A 27,277-nucleotide genomic window follows, 5' to 3' on the forward strand; every position below is an offset into this window, starting at 1 on the left:
TGTGGGTTAATAAAGGGGGTCTCACAGTGGGTGTTAATAAAGGAGGTCTCACATTGGGTGTTAAGAAAAGGGGGTCTCACAGTGGGTGTTAAGAAAGGGGGTCTCACAGTGGGTGTTAAGAAAAGGGGGTCTCACAGTGGGTGTTAAGAAAGGGGGTCTCACAGTGGGTGTTAAGAAAAGGGGGTCTCACAGTGGGTGTTAAGAAAGGGGGTCTCACATTGGGTGTTAAGAAAAGGGGGTCTCACAGTGGGTGTTAAGAAAGGGGGTCTCACATTGGGTGTTAAGAAAAGGGGGTCTCACATTGGGTGTTAAGAAAAGGGGGTCTCACAGTGTGTGTTAAGAAAAGGGGGTCTCACAGTGGGTGTTAAGAAAAGGGGGTATCACAGTGTGTGTTAAGAAAAGGGGGTCTCACAGTGGGTGTTAAGAAAAGGGGTCTCACAGTGGGTGTTAAGAAAAGGGGTCTCACAGTGGGTGTTAAGAAAAGGGGTCTCACAGTGGGTGTTAAGAAAAGGGGGTCTCACAGTGGGTGTTAAGAAAGGGGGTCTCACAGTGGGTGTTAAGAAAAGGGGGTCTCACAGTGGGTGTTAATAAAGGGGGTCTCACAGTGTGTGTTAATAAAGGGGGTCTCACAGTGGGTGTTAAGAAAGGGGGTCTCACATTGGGTGTTAAGAAAAGGGGGTCTCACAGTGTGTGTTAAGAAAAGGGTCTCACAGTGTGTGTTAATAAAGGGGGTCTCACAGTGTGTGTTAATAAAGGGGGTCTCACAGTGTGTGTTAATAAAGGGGGTCTCACAGTGGGTGTTAAGAAAAGGGGGTCTCACATTGTGTGTTAAGAAAAGGGGGTCTCACAGTGGGTGTTAAGAAAGGGGGTCTCACAGTGTGTGTTAAGAAAAGGGGGTCTCACAGTGTGTGTTAAGAAAAGGGGGTCTGACAGTGTGTGTTAATAAAGGGGGTCTCACAGTGTGTGTTAATAAAGGGGGTCTCACAGTGGGTGTTAAGAAAGGGGGTCTCACATTGGGTGTTAAGAAAAGGGGGTCTCACAGTGGGTGTTAAGAAAAGGGGGTCTCACAGTGTGTGTTAATAAAGGGGGTCTCACAGTGGGTGTTAAGAAAAGGGGGTCTCACAGTGTGTGTTAAGAAAAGGGGGTCTCACAGTGGGTGTTAAGAAAAGGGGGTCTCACAGTGGGTGTTAAGAAAAGGGGGTCTCACATTGGGTGTTAAGAAAAGGGGGTCTCACATTGGGTGTTAAGAAAAGGGGGTCTCACAGTGTGTGTTAAGAAAAGGGGGTCTCACGGTGGGTGTTAAGAAAAGGGGTCTCACAGTGTGTTTTAATAAAGGGGGTCTCACAGTGTGTGTTAATAAAAGGGGGTCTCACAGTGTGTGTTAAGAAAAGGGGGTCTCACAGTGGGTGTTAAGAAAGGGGGTCTCACATTGGGTGTTAAGAAAAGGGGGTCTCACAGTGGGTGTTAAGAAAAGGGGGTCTCACAGTGTGTGTTAAGAAAAGGGGGTCTCACAGTGGGTGTTAAGAAAAGGGGGTCTCACAGTGGGTGTTAATAAAGGGGGTCTCACAGTGTGTGTTAAGAAAAGGGGGTCTCACAGTGTGTGTTAAGAAAAGGGGGTCTCACAGTGTGTGTTAAGAAAAGGGGGTCTCACAGTGTGTGTTAAGAAAAGGGGGTCTCACAGTGTGTGTTAAGAAAAGGGGGTCTCACAGTGGGTGTTAAGAAAAGGGGGTCTCACAGTGGGTGTTAAGAAAAGGGGGTCTCACATTGGGTGTTAAGAAAAGGGGGTCTCACATTGGGTGTTAAGAAAAGGGGGTCTCACAGTGTGTGTTAAGAAAAGGGGGTCTCACAGTGGGTGTTAAGAAAAGGGGGTCTCACAGTGTGTGTTAAGAAAAGGGGGTCTCACAGTGGGTGTTAAGAAAAGGGGGTCTCACATTGGGGGTTAAGAAAAGGGGGTCTCACAGTGTGTGTTAAGAAAAGGGGGTCTCACAGTGGGTGTTAAGAAAAGGGGGTCTCACATTGGGTGTTAATAAAAGGGGTCTCACAGTGGGTGTTAAGAAAAGGGGGTCTCACAGTGTGTGTTAAGAAAAGGGGGTCTCACAGTGGGTGTTAAGAAAAGGGGGTCTCACATTGGGGGTTAAGAAAAGGGGGTCTCACAGTGTGTGTTAAGAAAAGGGGGTCTCACAGTGGGTGTTAAGAAAAGGGGGTCTCACAGTGGGTGTTAATAAAAGGGGGTCTCACAGTGGGTGTTAAGAAAGGGGGTCTCACAGTGGGTGTTAAGAAAAGGGGGTCTCACAGTGGGTGTTAATAAAGGGGGTCTCACAGTGTGTGTTAATAAAGGGGGTCTCACAGTGGGTGTTAAGAAAAGGGGGTCTCACAGTGGGTGTTAAGAAAAGGGGGTCTCACAGTGGGTGTTAAGAAAGGGGGTCTCACATTGGGTGTTAATAAAGGGGGTTTCACAGTGTGTGTTAATAAAAGGGGTCTCACAGTGTGTGTTAATAAAGGGGGTCTCACAGTGGGTGTTAATAAAGGGGGTCTCACAGTGTGTGTTAATAAAGGGGGTCTCACAGTGGGTGTTAATAAAGGGGGTCTCACAGTGGGTGTTAATAAAGGGGGTCTCACAGTGGGTGTTAAGAAAGGGGGTCTCACAGTGGGTGTTAAGAAAAGGGGGTCTCACAGTGGGTGTTAAGAAAAGGGGGTCTCACAGTGTGTGTTAAGAAAAGGGGGTCTCACAGTGTGTGTTAATAAAGGGGGTTTCACAGTGTGTGTTAATAAAAGGGGGTCTCACAGTGGGTGTTAATAAAGGAGGTCTCACATTGGGTGTTAAGAAAAGGGGGTCTCACAGTGGGTGTTAATAAAGGGGGTCTCACAGTGGGTGTTAAGAAAAGGGGGTCTCACAGTGTGTGTTAATAAAGGGGGTCTCACAGTGGGTGTTAAGAAAAGGGGGTCTCACAGTGGGTGTTAATAAAGGGGGTCTCACATTGGGTGTTAAGAAAAGGGGGTCTCACAGTGTGGGTTAATAAAGGGGGTCTCACAGTGGGTGTTAATAAAGGAGGTCTCACATTGGGTGTTAAGAAAAGGGGGTCTCACAGTGGGTGTTAAGAAAGGGGGTCTCACAGTGGGTGTTAAGAAAAGGGGGTCTCACAGTGGGTGTTAAGAAAGGGGGTCTCACAGTGGGTGTTAAGAAAAGGGGGTCTCACAGTGGGTGTTAAGAAAGGGGGTCTCACATTGGGTGTTAAGAAAAGGGGGTCTCACAGTGGGTGTTAAGAAAGGGGGTCTCACATTGGGTGTTAAGAAAAGGGGGTCTCACATTGGGTGTTAAGAAAAGGGGGTCTCACAGTGTGTGTTAAGAAAAGGGGGTCTCACAGTGGGTGTTAAGAAAAGGGGGTCTCACAGTGTGTGTTAAGAAAAGGGGGTCTCACAGTGGGTGTTAAGAAAAGGGGTCTCACAGTGGGTGTTAAGAAAAGGGGTCTCACAGTGGGTGTTAAGAAAAGGGGTCTCACAGTGGGTGTTAAGAAAAGGGGGTCTCACAGTGGGTGTTAAGAAAGGGGGTCTCACAGTGGGTGTTAAGAAAAGGGGGTCTCACAGTGGGTGTTAATAAAGGGGGTCTCACAGTGTGTGTTAATAAAGGGGGTCTCACAGTGGGTGTTAAGAAAGGGGGTCTCACAGTGTGTGTTAAGAAAAGGGGGTCTCACATTGGGTGTTAAGAAAAGGGGGTCTCACATTGGGTGTTAAGAAAAGGGTCTCACAGTGTGTGTTAATAAAGGGGGTCTCACAGTGGGTGTTAAGAAAGGGGGTCTCACATTGGGTGTTAAGAAAAGGGGGTCTCACAGTGTGTGTTAAGAAAAGGGTCTCACAGTGTGTGTTAATAAAGGGGGTCTCACAGTGTGTGTTAATAAAGGGGGTCTCACAGTGGGTGTTAAGAAAAGGGGGTCTCACATTGTGTGTTAAGAAAAGGGGGTCTCACAGTGGGTGTTAAGAAAGGGGGTCTCACAGTGTGTGTTAAGAAAAGGGGGTCTCACAGTGTGTGTTAAGAAAAGGGGGTCTGACAGTGTGTGTTAATAAAGGGGGTCTCACAGTGTGTGTTAATAAAGGGGGTCTCACAGTGGGTGTTAAGAAAGGGGGTCTCACATTGGGTGTTAAGAAAAGGGGGTCTCACAGTGGGTGTTAAGAAAAGGGGGTCTCACAGTGTGTGTTAATAAAGGGGGTCTCACAGTGGGTGTTAAGAAAAGGGGGTCTCACAGTGTGTGTTAAGAAAAGGGGGTCTCACAGTGGGTGTTAAGAAAAGGGGGTCTCACAGTGGGTGTTAAGAAAAGGGGGTCTCACATTGGGTGTTAAGAAAAGGGGGTCTCACATTGGGTGTTAAGAAAAGGGGGTCTCACAGTGTGTGTTAAGAAAAGGGGGTCTCACGGTGGGTGTTAAGAAAAGGGGGTCTCACAGTGGGTGTTAAGAAAAGGGGGTCTCACAGTGGGTGTTAAGAAAAGGGGGTCTCACATTGGGTGTTAAGAAAAGGGGGTCTCACATTGGGTGTTAATAAAGGGGGTCTCACAGTGTGTGTTAATAAAAGGGGGTCTCACAGTGTGTGTTAAGAAAAGGGGGTCTCACAGTGGGTGTTAAGAAAGGGGGTCTCACATTGGGTGTTAAGAAAAGGGGGTCTCACAGTGGGTGTTAAGAAAAGGGGGTCTCACAGTGTGTGTTAAGAAAAGGGGGTCTCACAGTGGGTGTTAAGAAAAGGGGGTCTCACAGTGGGTGTTAATAAAGGGGGTCTCACAGTGTGTGTTAAGAAAAGGGGGTCTCACAGTGTGTGTTAAGAAAAGGGGGTCTCACAGTGTGTGTTAAGAAAAGGGGGTCTCACAGTGTGTGTTAAGAAAAGGGGGTCTCACAGTGTGTGTTAAGAAAAGGGGGTCTCACAGTGTGTGTTAAGAAAAGGGGGTCTCACAGTGTGTGTTAAGAAAAGGGGGTCTCACAGTGGGTGTTAATAAAGGGGGTCTCACAGTGTGTGTTAATAAAGGGGGTCTCACAGTGGGTGTTAAGAAAAGGGGGTCTCACAGTGGGTGTTAAGAAAAGGGGGTCTCACAGTGTGTGTTAATAAAGGGGGTCTCACAGTGGACGGTGACACTGACAGGACCAGACATCATGGAGGGAGGGGGCTGCGGCCCCCCTGCTCCCAGCTCCAAGTACACCTCGCAGCGCAAATGAGCTCCCTTAAGGTGTCGGTGGAGACGGAGCCTGGCACTAGAAGACACGTTGACTGGCGTCCTGATGGCGCTGATGTCACATGTACTGTTGGCGTCCTTTTCAGGCAGGCAGTCAGCCAGTCGCAGTGGCCCTGAAAGACATTTTATGGAGAGAGAAGTTCAGTAGTGTTTGAGAGAAGTACAAACCCCGTTTCCATATGAGTTGGGAAATTGTGTTAGATGTAAATATAAACAGAATACAATGATTTGCAAATCCTTTTCAAGCCATATTCAGTTGAATATGCTACAAAGACAACATATTTCATGTTCAAACTCATAAACTTTATTTTTTTTTACAAATAATAATTAACTTAGAATTTCATGGCTGCAACACGTGCCAAAGTAGTTGGGAAAGGGCATGTTCACCACTGTGTTACATCACCTTTTCTTTTAACAACACTCAATAAACGTTTGGGAACTGAGGAAACTAATTGTTGAAGCTTTGAAAGTGGAATTCTTTCCCATTCTTGTTTTATGTAGAGCTTCAGTCCTTCAACAGTCCGGGGTCTCCGCTGTCGTATTTTACGCTTCACAATGCAGCACACATTTTCCATGGGAGACAGGTCTGGACTGCAGGCGGGCCAGAAAAGTACTCACACTTTTTTACAAAGCCACGCTGTTGTAACACGTGCTGAATGTGGCTTGGCATTGTCTTGCTGAAATAAGCAGGGGCGTCCATGAAAAATACGGCACTTAGATGGCAGCATATGTTGTTCCAAAACCTGAATGTACCTTTCAGCATTAATAGTGCCTTCACAGATGTATAAGTTACCCATGCCTTGGGCACTAATGCACCCCCATACCATCACACATGCTGGCTTTTACACTTTGTGTCGACAACAGTCTGGGTGGTTCGCTTCCCCTTTGGTCTGGATGACACAATGTCGAATAAACAATTTAAAATGTGGACTCGTCAGACCACAGAACACTTTTCCACTTTGCATCAGTCCATCTTAGATGATCTCGGGCCCAGAGAAGCCGGCGGCATTTCTGGATGTTGTTGATAAATGGCTTTCGTTTTGCATAGTAGAGCTTTAACTTGCACTTACAGATGTAGCGACCAACTGTATTTAGTGACAGTGGTTTTCTGAAGTGTTCCTGAGCTCATGTGGTGATATCCTTTAGAGATTGATGTCAGTTTTTGATACAGTGCCATCTGAGGGATGGAAGGTCACGGTCATTTAATGTTGGTTTCCGGCCATGCTGCTTACGTGGAGTGATTTCTCCAGATTCTCTGAACCTTTTGATGATATTATGGAGCGTAGATGTTGAAATCCCTCAATTTCTTGCAATTGCACTTGGAGAAAGGTTGTTCTTAAACTGTTTGACTATTTGCTCACGCAGTTGTGGACAAAGGGGTGTACCTCGCCCCATCCTTTCTTGTGAAAGACTGAGCATTTTTTGGGAAGCTGTTTTTATAGCCAATCATGGCACCCACCTGTTCCCAATTAGCCTGCACACCTGTGGGATGTTCCAAATAAGTGTTTGATGAGCATTCCTCAACTTTATCAGTATTTATTGCCACCTTTCCCAACTTCTTTGTCACGTGTTGCTGGCATCAAATTCTAAAGGTAATGATTATTTGCAAAAAAAAAAAAATGTTTATGAGTTTGAACATCAAATATGTTGTCTTTGTAGCATATTCAACTGAATATGGCTTGAAAAGGATTTGCAAATCATTGTATTCCGTTTATATTTACATCTAACACAATTTCCCAACTCATATGGAAACGGGGTTCTTCCTCTACGAGGGAAAATATGGTAGGCGGCTGCTTACCGTAGAAGAAGAAGTGCACTTCTTCTTCTACGGTAAGCAGAAGAAGTTGTGATTACCGTAGTTGCCAGACCTCTTGTGGCATGTTTAGTTCGGACACTGAAGAAGAAGAATTTGAGGGATTGGTGGATGAGGAATAACTTAATAAAGTGAGCTTTAAATGTTTATTTTGTGTGTTGTGTGACATTATCGTTTGAGCAACGTTGAGTTATTGATATTTTATTGCTTTGCACTATTTTGAGTGTTACTATATTGTGATTGCACTAACCTTTGATTTACAGTAACAGTATCAGACTGTTTTTTACATGTTTATTAAATCGGGGAAAATATTAAAACAGCTGTTTATTCATTTTGGGAGTGAACGGAGTTGTCAGAACGCTGGTTTGTAATCTATTAATAAAGTTTGACTGACCTATCTGACTGTTTTGTTGACATTCCCTTTAGCGCAGCTCCATCTAAAGGATGCATAACGTAACACCAGCCTCTACTGTAGCATCTATTCTATGCGCCTTATAGCGCGGAAAATACGGTACCTTCAATGTAGAAAAGCGCTATACAAGTATAACCCATATATAACGGGATAATACATACATTTATCATTTGTTTTCAAAACGCTTACAAAAAAGTGGGACCCCAAAAATGTAAGGTGTGACCCCATTTGTATGACTTGCCCCATTTTGAAAAATCCTAGCGCCAACACCGAGGACTGTTAAGCACTATATATTGTGTGCAGTGTACAAACCTTCACTAAAATATGAACTTTTGTTGAGGCTGGAAGCCATTATTCATATTTGCATTGTTTCTTATGAAGAAATTTGCTTTACTATACGAACTTTGAGTTACAAAATTGAGGTTCCAAGTAGGGCTGGGCGATAAGGCCTTTTTTTAATATTGCGATATTTTTAGGCCATATCGCGATATACGATATATATCTCTGTAATTTGCCTTAGCCTAGAATGAACACTTGATACGTATAATGACAGCAGTAAGATGATTCTATGTGTCTACATTCAAACATTATTCTAAATACTGCATTAATATATGCTACTTTTAAACTTTCATGGAGAGAAGGAAATCACAACTAAGTCAATTTACCAAAACTGTATTTATTAAAGTTATTAGCAGGTGACTTTTCAAATGATGCTACATATTAGCAGTAATGCTACTTTTGGTAGCAAAGCTTGTGCCCCACACTTGACAAATTAAAGTTGTCTAATCGACATATTCCCGCTTGAAGTCAAACCCCCTGCTGCTTTTCTTTGGAATTAATTTTTCCTTCATTTGTTACCAGATTCGCACCTTCTTTCTCTCGTATTATAGCTCGCTACACCCCGCTAGCATCACAGCTAACGTAAGCCACGCTGCTACCTCTCTGCTGGGCGAGGGCGTTTATGTATGTGACGTATGAGGGGACAGTATGTGAAGTGTGAGGTGACAGTATGTGACGTGTGAGGTGACAGTATGTGACGTGTGAGGTGACAGTATGTGACGTATGAGGTGACAGTATGTGACGTATGAGGTGACAGTATGTGAGGTATGAGGTGACAGTATGTGACGTGTGAGGTGACAATATGTGACGTGTGAGGTGACAGTATGTGACGTGTGAGGTGACAGTATGTGACGTATGAGGTGACAGTATGTGAGGTGTGAGGTGACAGTATGTGAGGTATGAGGTGACAGTATGTGACGTGTGAGGTGACAGTATGTGACGTATGAGGTGACAGTATGTGACGTATGAGGTGACAGTATGTGAGGTGTGAGGTGACAGTATGTGACGTGTGAGGTGACAGTATGTGACGTATGAGGTGACAGTATGTGACGGTGTGAGGTGACAGTATGTGAGGTATGAGGTGACAGTATGTGAGGTATGAGGTGACAGTATGTGACGTGTGAGGTGACAGTATGTGACGTGTGAGGTGACAGTATGTGACGTGTGAGGTGACAGTATGTGACGGTGTGAGGTGACAGTATGTGAGGTATGAGGTGACAGTATGTGAGGTATGAGGTGACAGTATGTGACGTGTGAGGTGACAGTATGTGACGTGTGAGGTGACAGTATGTGACGTGTGAGGTGACAGTATGTGACGGTGTGAGGTGACAGTATGTGAGGTGACAGTATGTGACGTGTGAGGTGACAGTATGTGAGGTATGAGGTGACAGTATGTGACGTGTGAGGTGACAGCATGTGATGTGTGAGGTGACAGTATGTGATCTGTGAGGTGACAGTATGTGAGGTGTGAGGTGACAGTATGTGACGTGTGAGGTGACAGTATGTGACGTGTGAGGTGACAGTATGTGATGTGTGAGGTGACAGTATGTGAGGTGTGAGGTGACAGTATGTGAGGTGACAGTATGTGACGTGTGAGGTGACAGTATGTGACGTGTGAGGTGACAGTATGTGACGTGTGAGGTGACTGTATGTGACGTGTGAGGTGACAGTATGTGACGTGTGAGGTGACAGTATGTGACGTGTGAGGTGACAGTATGTGACGTATGAGGTGACAGTATGTGACATGTGAGGTGACAGAATGTGACGTGTGAGGTGACAGTATGTGACGTGTGAGGTGACAGTATGTGATGTATGAGGTGACAGTATGTGACAGTATGTGACGTGTGAGGTGACAGTATGTGACGTGTGAGGTGACAGTATGTGACATATGAGGTGACAGTATGTGACAGTATGTGACGTGTGAGGTGACAGTATGTGATGTGTGAGGTGACAGTATGTGACGTATGAGGTGACAGTATGTGACGGTGTGAGGTGACAGTATGTGACGTGTGAGGTGACAGTATGTGACGTGTGAGGTGACAGTATGTGACGTATGAGGTTACAGTATGTGACGTGTGAGGTGACAGTATGTGACGTGTGAGGTGACAGTATGTGACGTGTGAGGTGACAGTATGTGACGTGTGAGGTGACAGTATGTGACGTGTGAGGTGACAGTATGTGACATATGAGGTGACAGTATGTGACGTGTGAGGTGACAGTATGTGACATATGAGGTGACAGTATGTGACGTGTGAGGTGACAGTATGTGACGTGTGAGGTGACAGTATGTGACGTGTGAGGTGACAGTATGTGACATATGAGGTGACAGTATGTGACGTGTGAGGTGACAGTATGTGACGTGTGAGGTGACAGTATGTGACGTGTGAGGTGACAGTATGTGACGTGTGAGGTGACAGTATGTGACGTGTGAGGTGACAGTATGTGACGTGTGAGGTGACAGTATGTGACGTGTGAGGTGACAGTATGTGACGTGTGAGGTGACAGTATGTGACGTGTGAGGTGACAGTATGTGAGGTGTGAGGTGACAGTATGTGACGTGTGAGGTGACAGTATGTGAGGTATGAGGTGACAGTATGTGACGTGTGAGGTGACAGTATGTGAGGTGTGAGGTGACAGTATGTGACGTGTGAGGTGACAGTATGTGAGGTATGAGGTGACAGTATGTGACGTGTGAGGTGACAGTATGTGACGTGTGAGGTGACAGTATGTGACGTGTGAGGTGACAGTATGTGACGTATGTAGGAAGGTGTGCTTGGTGTCTGTGAGAAGGAGAGACAGGAAAGAGTGGGAGGAGCCTGTATTGTAATGCCCGCAGCTAAAAGCAACTGTGTGAGAAGGTATACTCGAATATTACGATATAGTAATTTTCTATATCGCCCAGAGACAAACCCCCAATATATCCATATATCGCCCAGCCCTAGTTCCAATGTATTTCAATTGTTTCCGGTGAGAACAATAGTTTTGAAATACAGTACAGATAGACTTGAGGAGTTCCTTAGTTAAAAAAACCAACAACAAACAAAACAAGGCAGTATGAGATTCCTCACCTGTGACCGCCGGCTGTAAAGTTTCATTGCCGTGGTACCAGCGCACAGCGAGGCGGTGTGCGGGCGCCACGTTGATGACGTCACAATGCAGCTGCCACAAGGTGCCCTCACCAAGGCTCACGTTCTCCTCAGGACGGATGACGACGCTGTCTGGCATTTCTGGTGGGATTGTTTATCAAAAGGAAGTCAAACAATGGAAGTTCCATTTGACCCAAATGACCCGGGGATACACACTGTAGAGAGTGAAGTCCAGATGTTTCTGGCAGATTGTTTTCTCCTGGAGGACAGCGGTGCAGACGGGATGAGGGTCCCAGTCTTTGCAGGTGTCAGGCGCCCACGTCTGGCTGTGGACGCCACGCCCATTTAACCACTTAGTTTTCATGTCGTTTCCAGAGCCGGCGGCGAGTGTGGGCACGCATGTTACATTCTGCCCGTGGCTTTTGTATTGCAGCACCAGGACCTCGGGGTCTATCCTGATGGGGCATTCGTGGGCTTCACCTGTGGAGTCAAGCAAAACAAGCATTTGCAACGTGCAAGAAGAGCTGAAGATGTTTCTGAATGAATGGCAGAGATGTGACAACGTAACTCAAGCTGGATGTTTTCTTAGGATACTTGGCCCAAGTTCCCAAAATCATGCATGGATAAATGACAAACTCATTTACATCACAGTTGTGTTTGAACTCAGAGAGACGCTTCTAACAGTGAATGATAATATTACACAATTTCCTATTGCATTTGATTTTTTTTTACGGACAGTGTAAAAAAAAAAAAATGTAAATTTTATGGTAAAAAAATTGGTGGCTCAATTTGCAGGTTTTTTTTTTACAGAATATTACTGTAAATGGATGAACAATAAAAAACCTTGCAGCTTAGTTGTACTGTAAAATGTACTTATTTTTATTTGAACTTAAAGAAAAAAATGCTTTTTACAACAAAATTCAGGCAAATGAGCTGCTTGTTTTAACCATAAAAACAACAACTGTAGATTTAACAATGCATTACCGTAAATGACATAAAGTAAAGATCTGGCAGATCAGTTGCCAAAATGTTATCATCAAAAAAAACGTAGGATTGTGTTTTTTTCATTTACACTAGAATGCTTTAAACACACTTATTGTAAAATCTTTTGTTTTCAAAGTGTACAATTTGATGGTAACTTGATTTGAACTCACAAGTCAAGCAGATATTCAAGTATTTATTTCTACTTTAACAAAAAAAATGATTAGAAGATAATGTATTTCTAGCTAATATTTAAATTTTTTATACACTAAATTGCCAAAAGTATTGGGCCACCTGCCTTGACTCACATATGACCTTGAAGTAACATCCCATTCCTAACCCATAGGGTTCAATATTATATTAATATTACAGCTTCAACTCTTCTGTGAAGGCTGTCCACAAGGTTGCAGACTGTGTTTATAGGAACTTTCCACCATTCTTCCAAAAGCGCATTGGTGAGGTCACACACTGATGTTGGTGGCTCTCAGTCTCCGTTCTAGATCATCCAAAAGGTGTTTTATCGGGTTCAAGTCAGGACTCTGTGCAGGCCAGTCAAGTTCATCCACACCAAACCCTGTCAACCACATCTTTATGGACTTTATTTTATGCACAGTCATGTTGGAAGAGGAAGGGGCCCACTCCAAACTGTTCCCACAGTGTTGGGAACATGGAATTGTCCAAAATGTTTTGGTATCCTGGAGCATTCAAAGTTTCTTTCACCGCAACTAAGGGGCCAAGCCCAACTCCTGGAAAACAACCCCACACCATAATTCCTCCTCCACCAAATGTCACAACCGGCACAATGCAGTCCAAACTGTACTGTTCTCCTGGCAACCTCCAAACCCAGAATATTTAAGAGAGACAAAATCTGAGGACTGGATTTGTTGCACAGGTGGCATCCTGTGACAGTATCAGCTGGAAATCACTGAGAGCGGCCCATTGATTCACAAATGTTTGTAGAAATAGTCTCCATGCCTACGTGCTTGATTTGATACACCTGTGGCCTGGCCAAGTGATTAGGACACCTGGTTCTCATCATTTGAATGGCTGGCCAAATACTGTTGGCAATGTAGTGTGTGTGTAAAGTGATGGCAGTCAAACAAAAACTATGTGTCAGAAGCCAACAGGAAAGGAGTCAGGAAGGAAAGGACCTCTCCCATGCAGGAAAGTCGGCCAGCAGTTCTTTCTGCTGCACTTTCACATTCTCTATTTCATTCTACACATACGTTCTCTTCTAAAACAACTACCCTACTATTTCACACACACAGGAGGTGCACTTCAGAATAGTCATTGGCATTTTGTTCTCCTGATAAAACAAACAATAACATGTATTTAAAGGACTGACTTAAATGTCTTTGCTGCAACAACACAACATTGTGAAAGACAACATGATGTAGTTGTTAAAGACAACATGATGTAGTTGTTAAAGACAACATGATGTAGTTGTGAAAGACAACATGATATAGTTGTTAAAGACAACATGATGTAGTTGTTAAAGACAACATGATGTAGTTGTGAAAGACAACATGATATAGTTGTGAAAGACAACATGATATAGTTGTTAAAGACAACATGATATAGTTGTTAAAGACAACATGATATAGTTGTTAAAGACAACATGATGTAGTTGTGAAAGACAACATGATGTAGTTGTTAAAGACAACATGATGTAGTTGTTAAAGACAACATGATGTAGTTGTTAAAGACAACATGATGTAGTTGTGAAAGACAACATGATGTAGTTGTTAAAGACAACATGATGTAGTTGTTAAAGACAACATGATGTAGTTGTTAAAGACAACATGATGTAGTTGTTAAAGACAACATGATGTAGTTGTTAAAGACAACATGATGTAGTTGTTAAAGACAACATGATATAGTTGTGAAAGACAACATGATGTAGTTGTGAAAGACAACATGATGTAGTTGTTAAAGACAACATGATGTAGTTGTTAAAGACAACATGATGTAGTTGTTAAAGACAACATGATGTAGTTGTTAAAGACAACATGATGTAGTTGTTAAAGACAACATGATATAGTTGTGAAAGACAACATGATGTAGTTGTGAAAGACAACATGATGTAGTTGTTAAAGACAACATGATATAGTTGTTAAAGACATCATGATGTAGTTGTTAAAGACAACATGATATAGTTGTTAAAGACAACATGATATAGTTGTTAAAGACAACATGATATAGTTGTTAAAGATAACATGATGTAGTTGTTAAAGACAACATGATGTAGTTGTTAAAGACAACATGATGTAGTTGTGAAAGACAACATAATGTAGTTGTTAAAGACAACATGATGTAGTTGTTAAAGACAACATGATATAGTTGTTAAAGACAACATGATATAGTTGTTAAAGACAACATGATATAGTTGTTAAAGACAACATGATGTAGTTGTTAAAGACAACATGATATAGTTGTTAAAGACAACATGATATAGTTGTTAAAGACAACATGATGTAGTTGTGAAAGACAACATGATGTAGTTGTGAAATACAACATGATGTAGTTGTTAAAGACAACATGATGTAGTTGTTAAAGACAACATGATATAGTTGTTAAAGACAACATGATGTAGTTGTTAAAGACAGCATGATGTAGTTGTTAAAGACAACATGATATAGTTGTGAAAGACAACATGATATAGTTGTTAAAGACATCATGATGTAGTTGTTAAAGACAACATGATATAGTTGTTAAAGACAACATGATATAGTTGTTAAAGATAACATGATATAGTTGTTAAAGACAACATGATGTAGTTGTTAAAGACAACATGATATAGTTGTTAAAGACAACATGATATAGTTGTTAAAGACAACATGATGTAGTTGTTAAAGACAACATGATATAGGTGTTAAAGACAACATGACATAGTTGTTAAAGAGAACATGATGTAGTTGTTAAAGACAACATGATATAGTTGTTAAAGACAACATGATGTAATTGTTAAAGACAACATGATGTAGTTGTGAAAGACAACATGATATAGTTGTGAAAGACAACATGATGTAGTTGTGAAAGACAACATGATGTAGTTGTTAAAGACAACATGATGTAGTTGTTAAAGACAACATGATATAGTTGTGAAAGACAACATGATGTAGTTGTGAAAGACAACATGATGTAGTTGTGAAAGACAGCATGATGTAGTTGTTAAAGACAACATGATATAGTTGTTAAAGACAACATGATGTAGTTGTTAAAGACAACATGATGTAGTTGTTAAAGACAACATGATGAAGTTGTTAAAGACAACATGATAGAGTTGTGAAAGACAACATGATGTAGTTGTTAAAGACAACATGATGTAGTTGTTAAAGACAACATGATATAGTTGTTAAAGACATCATGATATAGTTTGTAAAGACAACATGATGTAGTTGTTAAAGACAACATGATATAGTTGTTAAAGACAACATGATATAGTTGTTAAAGACAACATGATATAGTTGTTAAAGATAACATGATATAGTTGTTAAAGACAACATGATGTAGTTGTTAAAGACAACATGATATAGGTGTTAAAGACAACATGATATAGTTGTTAAAGACAACATGATGTAGTTGTTAAAGACAACATGATATAGTTGTTAAAGACAACATGATGTAGTTGTTAAAGACAACATGATGTAGTTGTTAAAGACAACATGATGTAGTTGTTAAAGACAACATGAAGTAGTTGTTAAAGACAACATGATATAGTTGTTAAAGACATCATGATGTAGTTGTGAAAGACAACATGATGTAGTTGTTAAAGACAACATGATGTAGTTGTTAAAGACAACATGATGTAGTTGTTAAAGACAACATGATATAGTTGTTAAAGACAACATGATATAGTTGTTAAAGACAACATGATATAGTTGTTAAAGACAACATGATGTAATTGTTAAAGACAACATGATATAGTTGTGAAAGACAACATGATGTAGTTGTTAAAGACAACATGATATAGTTGTTAAAGACAACATGATATAGTTGTTAAAGACAACATGATATAGTTAAAGACATAACAACAGAGATGTACTCACTAGACTGTGTTCCGTTCCAAAACCACAGTTCTAAAGTCAGGAGCACCGAACATAAACCCAGCCGCTTGAAGCCATTCATCTCCCACCTTCCGTGAGCCAGAGCGGCTGCGGGCTGTCGGCGAGCCCGGTGTTGTGTTGTCTTCTCCCGGGGAGGGACGAGAGCGAAGTGTGGAGGCTAAGCTAACTGCTACATGACCGGCTGTTCCACACCCTCCCACCGGAGAGGGGCGGGGGAGAGGGGGGGGGGGTCTTTCCTCCTTCCTGACCCCTCCTCCGGGACCCTGACAATACCGCGCAGGCGCACTCGTGCTGCTGTTGTACGAGGCTAAGCTAACTGCTCCATGACCGGCTGTTCCACACCCTCCCACCGGAGAGGGGGGGGGGGTCCTTCCTCCTTCCTGACCCCCCTTCCTCCCTCTTCCGGGACCCTGACAATACCGCGCAGGCGCACTCGTGCTGCTGTTGTTGGCCTCTATTTGCTGTGACGAACAGATTCATCCATATTCTTCAATACAGTCACTAAATATTCTTCAATACAGTCACTAAATATTCTTCAATACGGTCACTAAATATTCTTCAATACGGTCACTAAATATTCTTCGATACGGTCACTAAATATTCTTCGATACGGTCACTAAATATTCTTCAATACGGTCACTAAATATTCTTCAATACGGTCACTAAATATTCTTCAATACGGTCACTAAATATTCTTCAATACGGTCACTAAATATTCTTCAATACGGTCACTAAATATTCTTCGATACGGTCACTAAATATTCTTCAATACGGTCACTAAATATTCTTCAATACAGTCACTAAATATTCTTCAATACAGTCACTAAATATTCTTCAATACAGTCACTAAATATTCTTCAATACGGTCACTAAATATTCTTCAATACGGTCACTAAATATTCTTCAATACAGTCACTAAATATTCTTCAATACGGTCACTAAATATTCTTCAATACGGTCACTAAATATTCTTCAATACGGTCACTAAATATTCTTCAATACAGTCACTAAATATTCTTCAATACGGTCACTAAATATTCTTCAATACGGTCACTAAATATTCTTCAATACGGTCACTAAATATTCTTCAATACGGTCACTAAATATTCTTCAATACAGTCACTAAATATTCTTCAATACGGTCACTAAATATTCTTCAATACAGTCACTAAATATTCTTCAATACGGTCACTAAATATTCTTCAATACGGTCACTAAATATTCTTCAATACGGTCACTAAATATTCTTCAATACGGTCACTAAATATTCTTCAATACGGTCACTAAATATTCTTCAATACGGTCACTAAATATTCTTCAATACGGTCACTAAATATTCTTCAATACAGTCACTAAATATTCTTCAATACGGTCACTAAATATTCTTCAATACGTTCACTAAATATTCTTCAATACGGTCACTAAATATTCTTCAATACGGTCACTAAATATTCTTCAATACGGTCACTAAATATTCTTCAATACAGTCAGTAAATATTCTTCAATACGGTCACTAAATATTCTTCAATACAGTCACTAAATATTCTTCAATACGGTCACTAAATATTCTTCAATACAGTCACTAAATATTCTTCAATACGGTCACTAAATATTCTTCAATACAGTCACTAAATATTCTTCAATACAGTCACTAAATATTCTTCAATACGGTCACTAAATATTCTTCAATTCAGTCACTAAATATTCTTCAATACAGTCACTAAATATTCTTCAACACGGTCACTAAATATTCTTCAATACGGTCACTAAATATTCTTCAATACAGTCACTAAATATTCTTCAATACAGTCACTAAATATTCTTCAATACGGTCACTAAATATTCTTCAATACGGTCACTAAATATTCTTCAATACAGTCACTAAATATTCTTCAATACAGTGACTAAATATTCTTCAATACGGTCACTAAATATTCTTCAATACGGCCACTAAATATTCTTCAATACGGTCACTAAATATTCTTCAATACAGTCACTAAATATTCTTCAATACGTTCACTAAATATTCTTCAATACGGCCACTAAATATTCTTCAATACAGTCACTAAATATTCTTCAATACGGTCACTAAATATTCTTCAATACGGTCACTAAATATTCTTCAATACAGTCACTAAATATTCTTCAATACGGTCACTAAATATTCTTCAATACGGTCACTAAATATTCTTCAATACGGTCACTAAATATTCTTCAATACAGTCACTAAATATTCTTCAATACGGTCACTAAATATTCTTCAATACGGTCACTAAATATTCTTCAATACGGTCACTAAATATTCTTCAATACAGTCACTAAATATTCTTCAATACAGTCACTAAATATTCTTCAATACGGTCACTAAATATTCTTCAATACAGTCACTAAATATTCTTCAATACGGTCACTAAATATTCTTCAATACAGTCACTAAATATTCTTCAATACGGTCACTAAATATTCTTCAATACGGTCACTAAATATTCTTCAATACAGTCACTAAATATTCTTCAATACGGTCACTAAATATTCTTCAATACGGTCACTAAATATTCTTCAATACGGTCACTAAATATTCTTCAATACAGTCACTAAATATTCTTCAATACGGTCACTAAATATTCTTCAATACGGTCACTAAATATTCTTCAATACGGTCACTAAATATTCTTCAATACAGTCACTAAATATTCTTCAATACAGTCACTAAATATTCTTCAATACGGTCACTAAATATTCTTCAATACAGTCACTAAATATTCTTCAATACGGTCACTAAATAATCTTCAATACGGTCACTAAATAATCTTCAATACGGTCACTAAATATTCTTCAATACGGTCACTAAATATTCTTCAATACGGTCACTAAATATTCTTCAATACAGTCACTAAATATTCTTCAATACAGTCACTAAATATTCTTCAATACAGTCACTAAATATTCTTCAATACGGTCACTAAATATTCTTCAATACAGTCACTAAATATTCTTCAATACAGTCACTAAATATTCTTCAATACGGTCACTAAATATTCTTCAATACAGTCACTAAATATTCTTCAATACGGTCACTAAATATTCTTCAATACAGTCACTAAATATTCTTCAATACAGTCACTAAATATTCTTCAATACGGTCACTAAATAATCTTCAATACGGTCACTAAATAATCTTCAATACGGTCACTAAATATTCTTCAATACGGTCACTAAATATTCTTCAATACGGTCACTAAATATTCTTCAATACAGTCACTAAATATTCTTCAATACAGTCACTAAATATTCTTCAATACGGTCACTAAATATTCTTCAATACGGTCACTAAATATTCTTCAATACAGTCACTAAATATTCTTCAATACAGTCACTAAATATTCTTCAATACAGTCACTAAATATTCTTCAATACGGTCACTAAATATTCTTCAATACGGTCACTAAATATTCTTCAATACGGTCACTAAATATTCTTCAATACAGTCACTAAATATTCTTCAATACGGTCACTAAATATTCTTCAATACGGTCACTAAATATTCTTCAATACGGTCACTAAATATTCTTCAATACGGTCACTAAATATTCTTCAATACAGTCACTAAATATTCTTCAATACAGTCACTAAATATTCTTCAATACAGTCACTAAATATTCTTCAATACGGTCACTAAATATTCTTCAATACAGTCACTAAATATTCTTCAATACAGTCACTAAATATTCTTCAATACAGTCACTAAATATTCTTCAATACGGTCACTAAATATTCTTCAATACGGTCACTAAATATTCTTCAATACGGTCACTAAATATTCTTCAATACAGTCACTAAATATTCTTCAATACAGTCACTAAATATTCTTCAATACGGTCACTAAATATTCTTCAATACAGTCACTAAATATTCTTCAATACGGTCACTAAATAATCTTCAATACAGTCACTAAATATTCTTCAATACGGTCACTAAATATTCTTCAATACGGTCACTAAATATTCTTCAATACAGTCACTAAATATTCTTCAATACGGTCACTAAATAATCTTCAATACGGTCACTAAATAATCTTCAATACGGTCACTAAATATTCTTCAATACGGTCACTAAATATTCTTCAATACGGTCACTAAATATTCTTCAATACAGTCACTAAATATTCTTCAATACAGTCACTAAATATTCTTCAATACGGTCACTAAATATTCTTCAATACGGTCACTAAATATTCTTCAATACAGTCACTAAATATTCTTCAATACAGTCACTAAATATTCTTCAATACAGTCACTAAATATTCTTCAATACGGTCACTAAATATTCTTCAATACGGTCACTAAATATTCTTCAATACGGTCACTAAATATTCTTCAATACGGTCACTAAATATTCTTCAATACAGTCACTAAATATTCTTCAATACGGTCACTAAATATTCTTCAATACGGTCACTAAATATTCTTCAATACGGTCACTAAATATTCTTCAATACGGTCACTAAATATTCTTCAATACAGTCACTAAATATTCTTCAATACAGTCACTAAATATTCTTCAATACAGTCACTAAATATTCTTCAATACGGTCACTAAATATTCTTCAATACAGTCACTAAATATTCTTCAATACAGTCACTAAATATTCTTCAATACAGTCACTAAATATTCTTCAATACGGTCACTAAATATTCTTCAATACGGTCACTAAATATTCTTCAATACGGTCACTAAATATTCTTCAATACAGTCACTAAATATTCTTCAATACGGTCACTAAATATTCTTCAATACAGTCACTAAATATTCTTCAATACGGTCACTAAATATTCTTCAATACAGTCACTAAATATTCTTCAATACAGTCACTAAATATTCTTCAATACAGTCACTAAATATTCTTCAATACGGTCACTAAATATTCTTCAATACAGTCACTAAATATTCTTCAATACGGTCACTAAATATTCTTCAATACAGTCACTAAATATTCTTCAATACGGTCACTAAATATTCTTCAATACGGTCACTAAATATTCTTCAATACAGTCACTAAATATTCTTCAATACGGTCACTAAATATTCTTCAATACAGTCACTAAATATTCTTCAATACGGTCACTAAATATTCTTCAATACAGTCACTAAATATTCTTCAATACAGTCACTAAATATTCTTCAATACAGTCACTAAATATTCTTCAATACGGTCACTAAATATTCTTCAATACAGTCACTAAATATTCTTCAATACGGTCACTAAATATTCTTCAATACAGTCACTAAATATTCTTCAATACAGTCACTAAATATTCTTCAATACGGTCACTAAATATTCTTCAATACGGTCACTAAATATTCTTCAATACAGTCACTAAATATTCTTCAATACGGTCACTAAATATTCTTCAATACAGTCACTAAATATTCTTCAATACAGTCACTAAATATTCTTCAATACAGTCACTAAATATTCTTCAATACAGTCACTAAATATTCTTCAATACGGTCACTAAATATTCTTCAATACGGTCACTAAATATTCTTCAATACAGTCACTAAATATTCTTCAATGCGGTCACTAAATATTCTTCAATACGGTCACTAAATATTCTTCAATACAGTCACTAAATATTCTTCAATGCGGTCACTAAATATTCTTCAATACGGTCACTAAATATTCTTCAATACAGTCACTAAATATTCTTCAATACGGTCACTAAATATTCTTCAATACAGTCACTAAATATTCTTCAATACGGTCACTAAATATTCTTCAATACAGTCACTAAATATTCTTCAATACAGTCACTAAATATTCTTCAATACGGTCACTAAATATTCTTCAATACAGTCACTAAATATTCTTCAATACGGTCACTAAATATTCTTCAATACAGTCACTAAATATTCTTCAATACGGTCACTAAATATTCTTCAATACGGTCACTAAATATTCTTCAATACAGTCACTAAATATTCTTCAATACGGTCACTAAATATTCTTCAATACAGTCACTAAATATTCTTCAATACGGTCACTAAATATTCTTCAATACAGTCACTAAATATTCTTCAATACAGTCACTAAATATTCTTCAATACAGTCACTAAATATTCTTCAATACGGTCACTAAATATTCTTCAATACAGTCACTAAATATTCTTCAATACGGTCACTAAATATTCTTCAATACAGTCACTAAATATTCTTCAATACAGTCACTAAATATTCTTCAATACGGTCACTAAATATTCTTCAATACGGTCACTAAATATTCTTCAATACGGTCACTAAATATTCTTCAATACGGTCACTAAATATTCTTCAATACGGTCACTAAATATTCTTCAATACAGTCACTAAATATTCTTCAATACAGTCACTAAATATTCTTCAATACAGTCACTAAATATTCTTCAATACTGTCACTAAATATTCTTCAATACGGTCACTAAATATTCTTCAATACGGTCACTAAATATTCTTCAATACGGTCACTAAATATTCTTCAATACAGTCACTAAATATTCTTCAATACGGTCACTAAATATTCTTCAATACAGTCACTAAATATTCTTCAATACGTTCACTAAATATTCTTCAATACGGTCACTAAATATTCTTCAATACAGTCACTAAATATTCTTCAATACGTTCACTAAATATTCTTCAATACAGTCACTAAATATTCTTCAATACAGTCACTAAATATTCTTCAATACAGTCACTAAATATTCTTCAATACAGTCACTAAATATTCTTCAATACGTTCACTAAATATTCTTCAATACGTTCACTAAATATTCTTCAATACGGTCACTAAATATTCTTCAATACAGTCACTAAATATTCTTCAATACGTTCACTAAATATTATTCAATACAGTCACTAAATATTATTCAATACAGTCACTAAATATTCTTCAATACAGTCACTAAATATTCTTCAATACAGTCACTAAATATTCTTCAATACAGAGGGGGGGAGGGGAGGGGGGTTCTGGAGCCTATCTCAGCAAGGCGGCATACACCCTGGACAAGTCACCATCTCATGGCAGTAGTCATTATAGTAGTCTATTGGTCAAGTGGAGGATAGAAGTGGTTTAGTAACGCAAAAGAACCAGGAGATGGCGCTGTCGTAACACAAAAAAGTGACATCCAGTCATTTAAAATGTTTCCCTTGTCTTGACTTTGCAGTCTATTCAATTCAATATCAGTTGAAAAGGATTTGTTGTAGTCTCTTTTTATTTAGCATTTACACACCTTCTGACCTCGTCTTTCGACGTCCGTGAATACTTTATGGCGGCAAAGTGAGAGAATCTTCAATGAAGTGCAACATGATGTATATATATACATATATATATTTTGTATATATATATATATATATATATATACATATATATTTATATATATATATGTTTATGTATATCCCACAGGGCTGACTCACCGTTGGCCATAGAGCATAAATCCACAGCCTCGTCCGAGCCGTCCGTGCAGTCCTTCACAGCGTCACAGATCACAATTTTAGGGACACAACTGGAGCCACACACCAAGTCTGTCAGCTCACACAGCGGGGGAACTGCTGAGAGAGAGAGAGAGGCGCTCATCAGATATCAAACATATCAAGTCAGTAAGAAACACAAGGAATACACCTGTATCACACTGGGAGGGATACTGTATCACACTGGGAGGGATACTGTATCACACTGGGAGGGATACTGTATCAAACTGGGAGGGATACTGTATCACACTGGGAGGGATACTGTATCACACTGGGAGGGATACTGTATCACACTGGGAGGGATTCTGTATCACACTGGGAGGGATACTGTATCACACTGGGAGGGATACTGTATCACACTGGGAGGGATACTGTATCACACTGGGAGGGATACTGTATCACACTGGGAGGGATTCTGTATCACACTGGGAGGGATACTGTATCAGACTGGGAGGGATACTGTATCACACTGGGAGGGATACTGTATCACACTGGGAGGGATACTGTATCACACTGGGAGGGATTCTGTATCACACTGGGAGGGATACTGTATCAGACTGGGAGGGATACTGTATCACACTGGGAGGGATTCTGTATCACACTGGGAGGGATACTGTATCAGACTGGGAGGGATACTGTATCACACTGGGAGGGATACTGTATCACACTGGGAGGGATACTGTATCACACTGGGAGGGATACTGTATCACACTGGGAGGGATACTGTATCACACTGGGAGGGATACTGTATCACACTGGGAGGGATTCTGTATCACACTGGGAGGGATACTGTATCAGACTGGGAGGGATACTGTATCACACTGGGAGGGATTCTGTATCACACTGGGAGGGATACTGTATCAGACTGGGAGGGATATGTATCACACTGGGAGGGATACTGTATCACACTGGGAGGGATACTGTATCACACTGGGAGGGATACTGTATCACACTGGGAGGGATACTGTATCACACTGGGAGGGATACTGTATCACACTGGGAGGGATACTGTATCACACTGGGAGGGATACTGTATCACACTGGGAGGGATACTGTATCACACTGGTGTCAAACTCAAGGTCTGGCTCATTAGTTTTGGCCTTTGAAGGCCTGGAAAAAAGATGCATCAACAAGTTAAATATCTCTGCTCACTAAATGTGTTCTCTCTGTTTGACCAGGAAATAAAATGTATGTAATGCATGATATTACACATTTTGTACAACTTTTATATGAAACACTACTGCAACAAATATTGTATCATCATACTTTCTAAACTACAAATGCTTTAAATATTTGCTTCAACGTTGTGTTTCCCACACAAACTACACACATTGTGTAAGTGTGTTGTGTTTCCCACACTGACTACACACATTGTGTAAGTGTGTTGTGTTTCCCACACAGACTACACACATTGTGTAAGTGTGTTGTGTTTCCCAAACAGACTACACACATTGTGTAAGTGTGTTGTGTTTCCCACACAGACTACACACATTGTGTAAGTGTGTTGTGTTTCCCACACAGACTACACACATTGTGTAAGTGTGTTGTGTTTCCCACACAGACTACACACATTGTGTAAGTGTGTTGTGTTTCCCACACAGACTACACACATTGTGTAAGTGTGTTGTGTTTCCCACACAGACTACACACATTGTGTAAGTGTGTTGTGTTTCCCACACAGACTACACACATTGTGTAAGTGTGTTGTGTTTCCCACACAGACTACACACATTGTGTAAGTGTGTTGTGTTTCCTTCACCTTCCACAGAAAGTCGGGCACTTCGAGAAGTGGCGCCTGCCAGGTTGTGGGCGTGGCAAGTGTAGTTGCCCGCTTTGGTCACATTAGAGATCAGCAAACGAGACACTCCATCTTCATTAAAGACCTGAAGATTGTGGGCGTGGTCATGAGTCCAGGTGTAGTCGGGTCGAGGGTTGCCTCGGGCGGAGCACTTCAGCCACACGTCAGAGCCCAGCTTAGCCACAACGTCCAGCAGCTCCTCGATGGCCGACGGCGAGTCTGAGGAGGACAATTCACTGTCAGCATGGGAGCATGCACACTTAACATGCACACTTAGCATGCACACTTGGCATGCACACTTAGCATGCACCCTTGCCATGCACCCTTGGCATGCACCCTTAGCATGCACCCTTAACATGCACACTTGGCATGCACCCTTGGCATGCACCCTTAGCATGCGCACTTGGCATGCACCCTTAGCATGCACCCTTGCCATGCACACTTGGCATGCACACTTGGCATGCACCCTTAACATGCACCCTTAGCATGCACCATTAACATGCACACTTGACATGCACCCTTGACATGCACCCTTAGCATGCGCACTTGGCATGCACCCTTAGCATGCACCCTTGCCATGCACACTTGGCATGCACCCTTAACATGCACCCTTGGCATGCACCCTTAACATGCAGACTTGGCATGCACCCTTGCCATGCACCATTAGCATGCATCCTTGCCATGCACACTTGGCATGCACCCTTGGCATGCACACTTAGCATGCACACTTAGCATTCACCCTTAGCATGCATAACATGCACACTTGGCATGCACCCTTGGCATGCACCCTTAGCATGCATAACATGCACACTTGGCATGCACCATTAGTATGCACCCTTGCCATGCACACTTGGCATGCACCCTTAACATGCACACTTGGCATGCACCCTTGGCATGCACCATTAGCATGCACCCTTGCCATGCACACTTGGCATGCACCCTTAACATGCACCCTTAACATGCACCCTTAACATGCACACTTGGCATGCACCATTAGCATGCACCCTTGCCATGCACACTTGGCATGCACACTTAACATGCACACTTGGCATGCACACTTGTGGTTGTTGGCAAGAAAAGTGTCAGCTGTGGCCGCAGAACTTTTAAATCAAACCCAAGCTTTAAGCCAATAAATGATTGATGTATTTGCTTTGAAGTAAAGATTTAAAAGCACCTGAAGTGTGCAGAAGTCACCCAATTTGAAATAGTCGTTAAAAAAACAACAACCTCAGACGGTGATCCGCATCACCCCCAAAATGTAATTACTAGTAACTAATAAGCAGAGGGAGCCTCATGTCCATAATTCTATCACATTTTCTAGCTGATATGCTTTTTATTCTGAGCTCACATTTAACTCATTTTTTTTCCACAGGTAGAAATTTTTATGGTGAATTTTAATGTACAATCTAAATTTAAATGTTGAATATAAATGGTAAGTGTAAATCTAAATGTTACATTTTAAATCTAAATGAGGATCAAAATGTTCAATGTTAAATGTAAATATTAAATGTTAAATAAGTATAAATCTAAATTTAAATGTTAAATATGAACAAAAATGTTCAATGTTAAATCTATATTTAATGTTCATTATGAATGTAAATTTTAAATGGTAAATATAAATAAGTGTTAGATATTTCATCTAAATATTGATATAAATCTCAAATGTTAAATCTAAAGGTGTAACTCTAAATCTAAATATTTAATGTTAAATATAAATGTTAAATCTAAATGGTAAATATTGAATCTAATTATAAATGTTAAATTTGAATGTAAATATAAAATAAAAAATTTAATATTTAAGTTCAAATCTAAATTTAAAATGTCTAATGATTAAAATGTTTAATCTTAATCTAAATGTTCAATATACATCGAAATATTAAATGTAAAATGGGAATGTTCAAACAAAATCTAAGTGTAAAACATTGAGTGTAAATCTAAATGTTAAATCTACATCTAAATAAAAAGCCAATATTTATTCTATACATGGTAAATCTAAATAAATATGCTAAATCTGAATCTAAATTTTCAATGTTAAATCGAAAAAATAAATATTGAATAAAT

At 39.2% G+C, this 27,277-nt stretch overlaps 1 protein-coding gene across 3 annotated transcripts in view; it reads right to left on the reverse strand.

The window, feature by feature from the left end:
* The window catches only part of LOC133555770 (hemicentin-1-like), a 66,982-nt gene that overhangs the window by 14,245 nt on the left and 25,460 nt on the right, over positions 1-27,277 (reverse strand). For 2 of the 3 annotated variants that reach the window (XM_061905116.1, XM_061905114.1), the window contains exons 6-10: positions 25,178-25,435; positions 23,365-23,499; positions 11,080-11,343; positions 10,846-11,004; positions 5,102-5,326 (exon numbers count right to left, since the gene is read on the reverse strand). In XM_061905116.1, coding sequence (XP_061761100.1) covers positions 5,102-5,326; positions 10,846-11,004; positions 11,080-11,343; positions 23,365-23,499; positions 25,178-25,435 — 1,041 coding nt within the window. The remainder of the gene's footprint in view (positions 1-5,101; positions 5,327-10,845; positions 11,005-11,079; positions 11,344-23,364; positions 23,500-25,177; positions 25,436-27,277) is intronic. The other variant, XM_061905115.1, reaches the window with a different exon arrangement.

The sequence above is a fragment of the Nerophis ophidion genome, linkage group LG07, assembly GCF_033978795.1.
Source record: "Nerophis ophidion isolate RoL-2023_Sa linkage group LG07, RoL_Noph_v1.0, whole genome shotgun sequence".
Taxonomy (NCBI): Eukaryota; Metazoa; Chordata; class Actinopteri; order Syngnathiformes; family Syngnathidae; genus Nerophis; species Nerophis ophidion.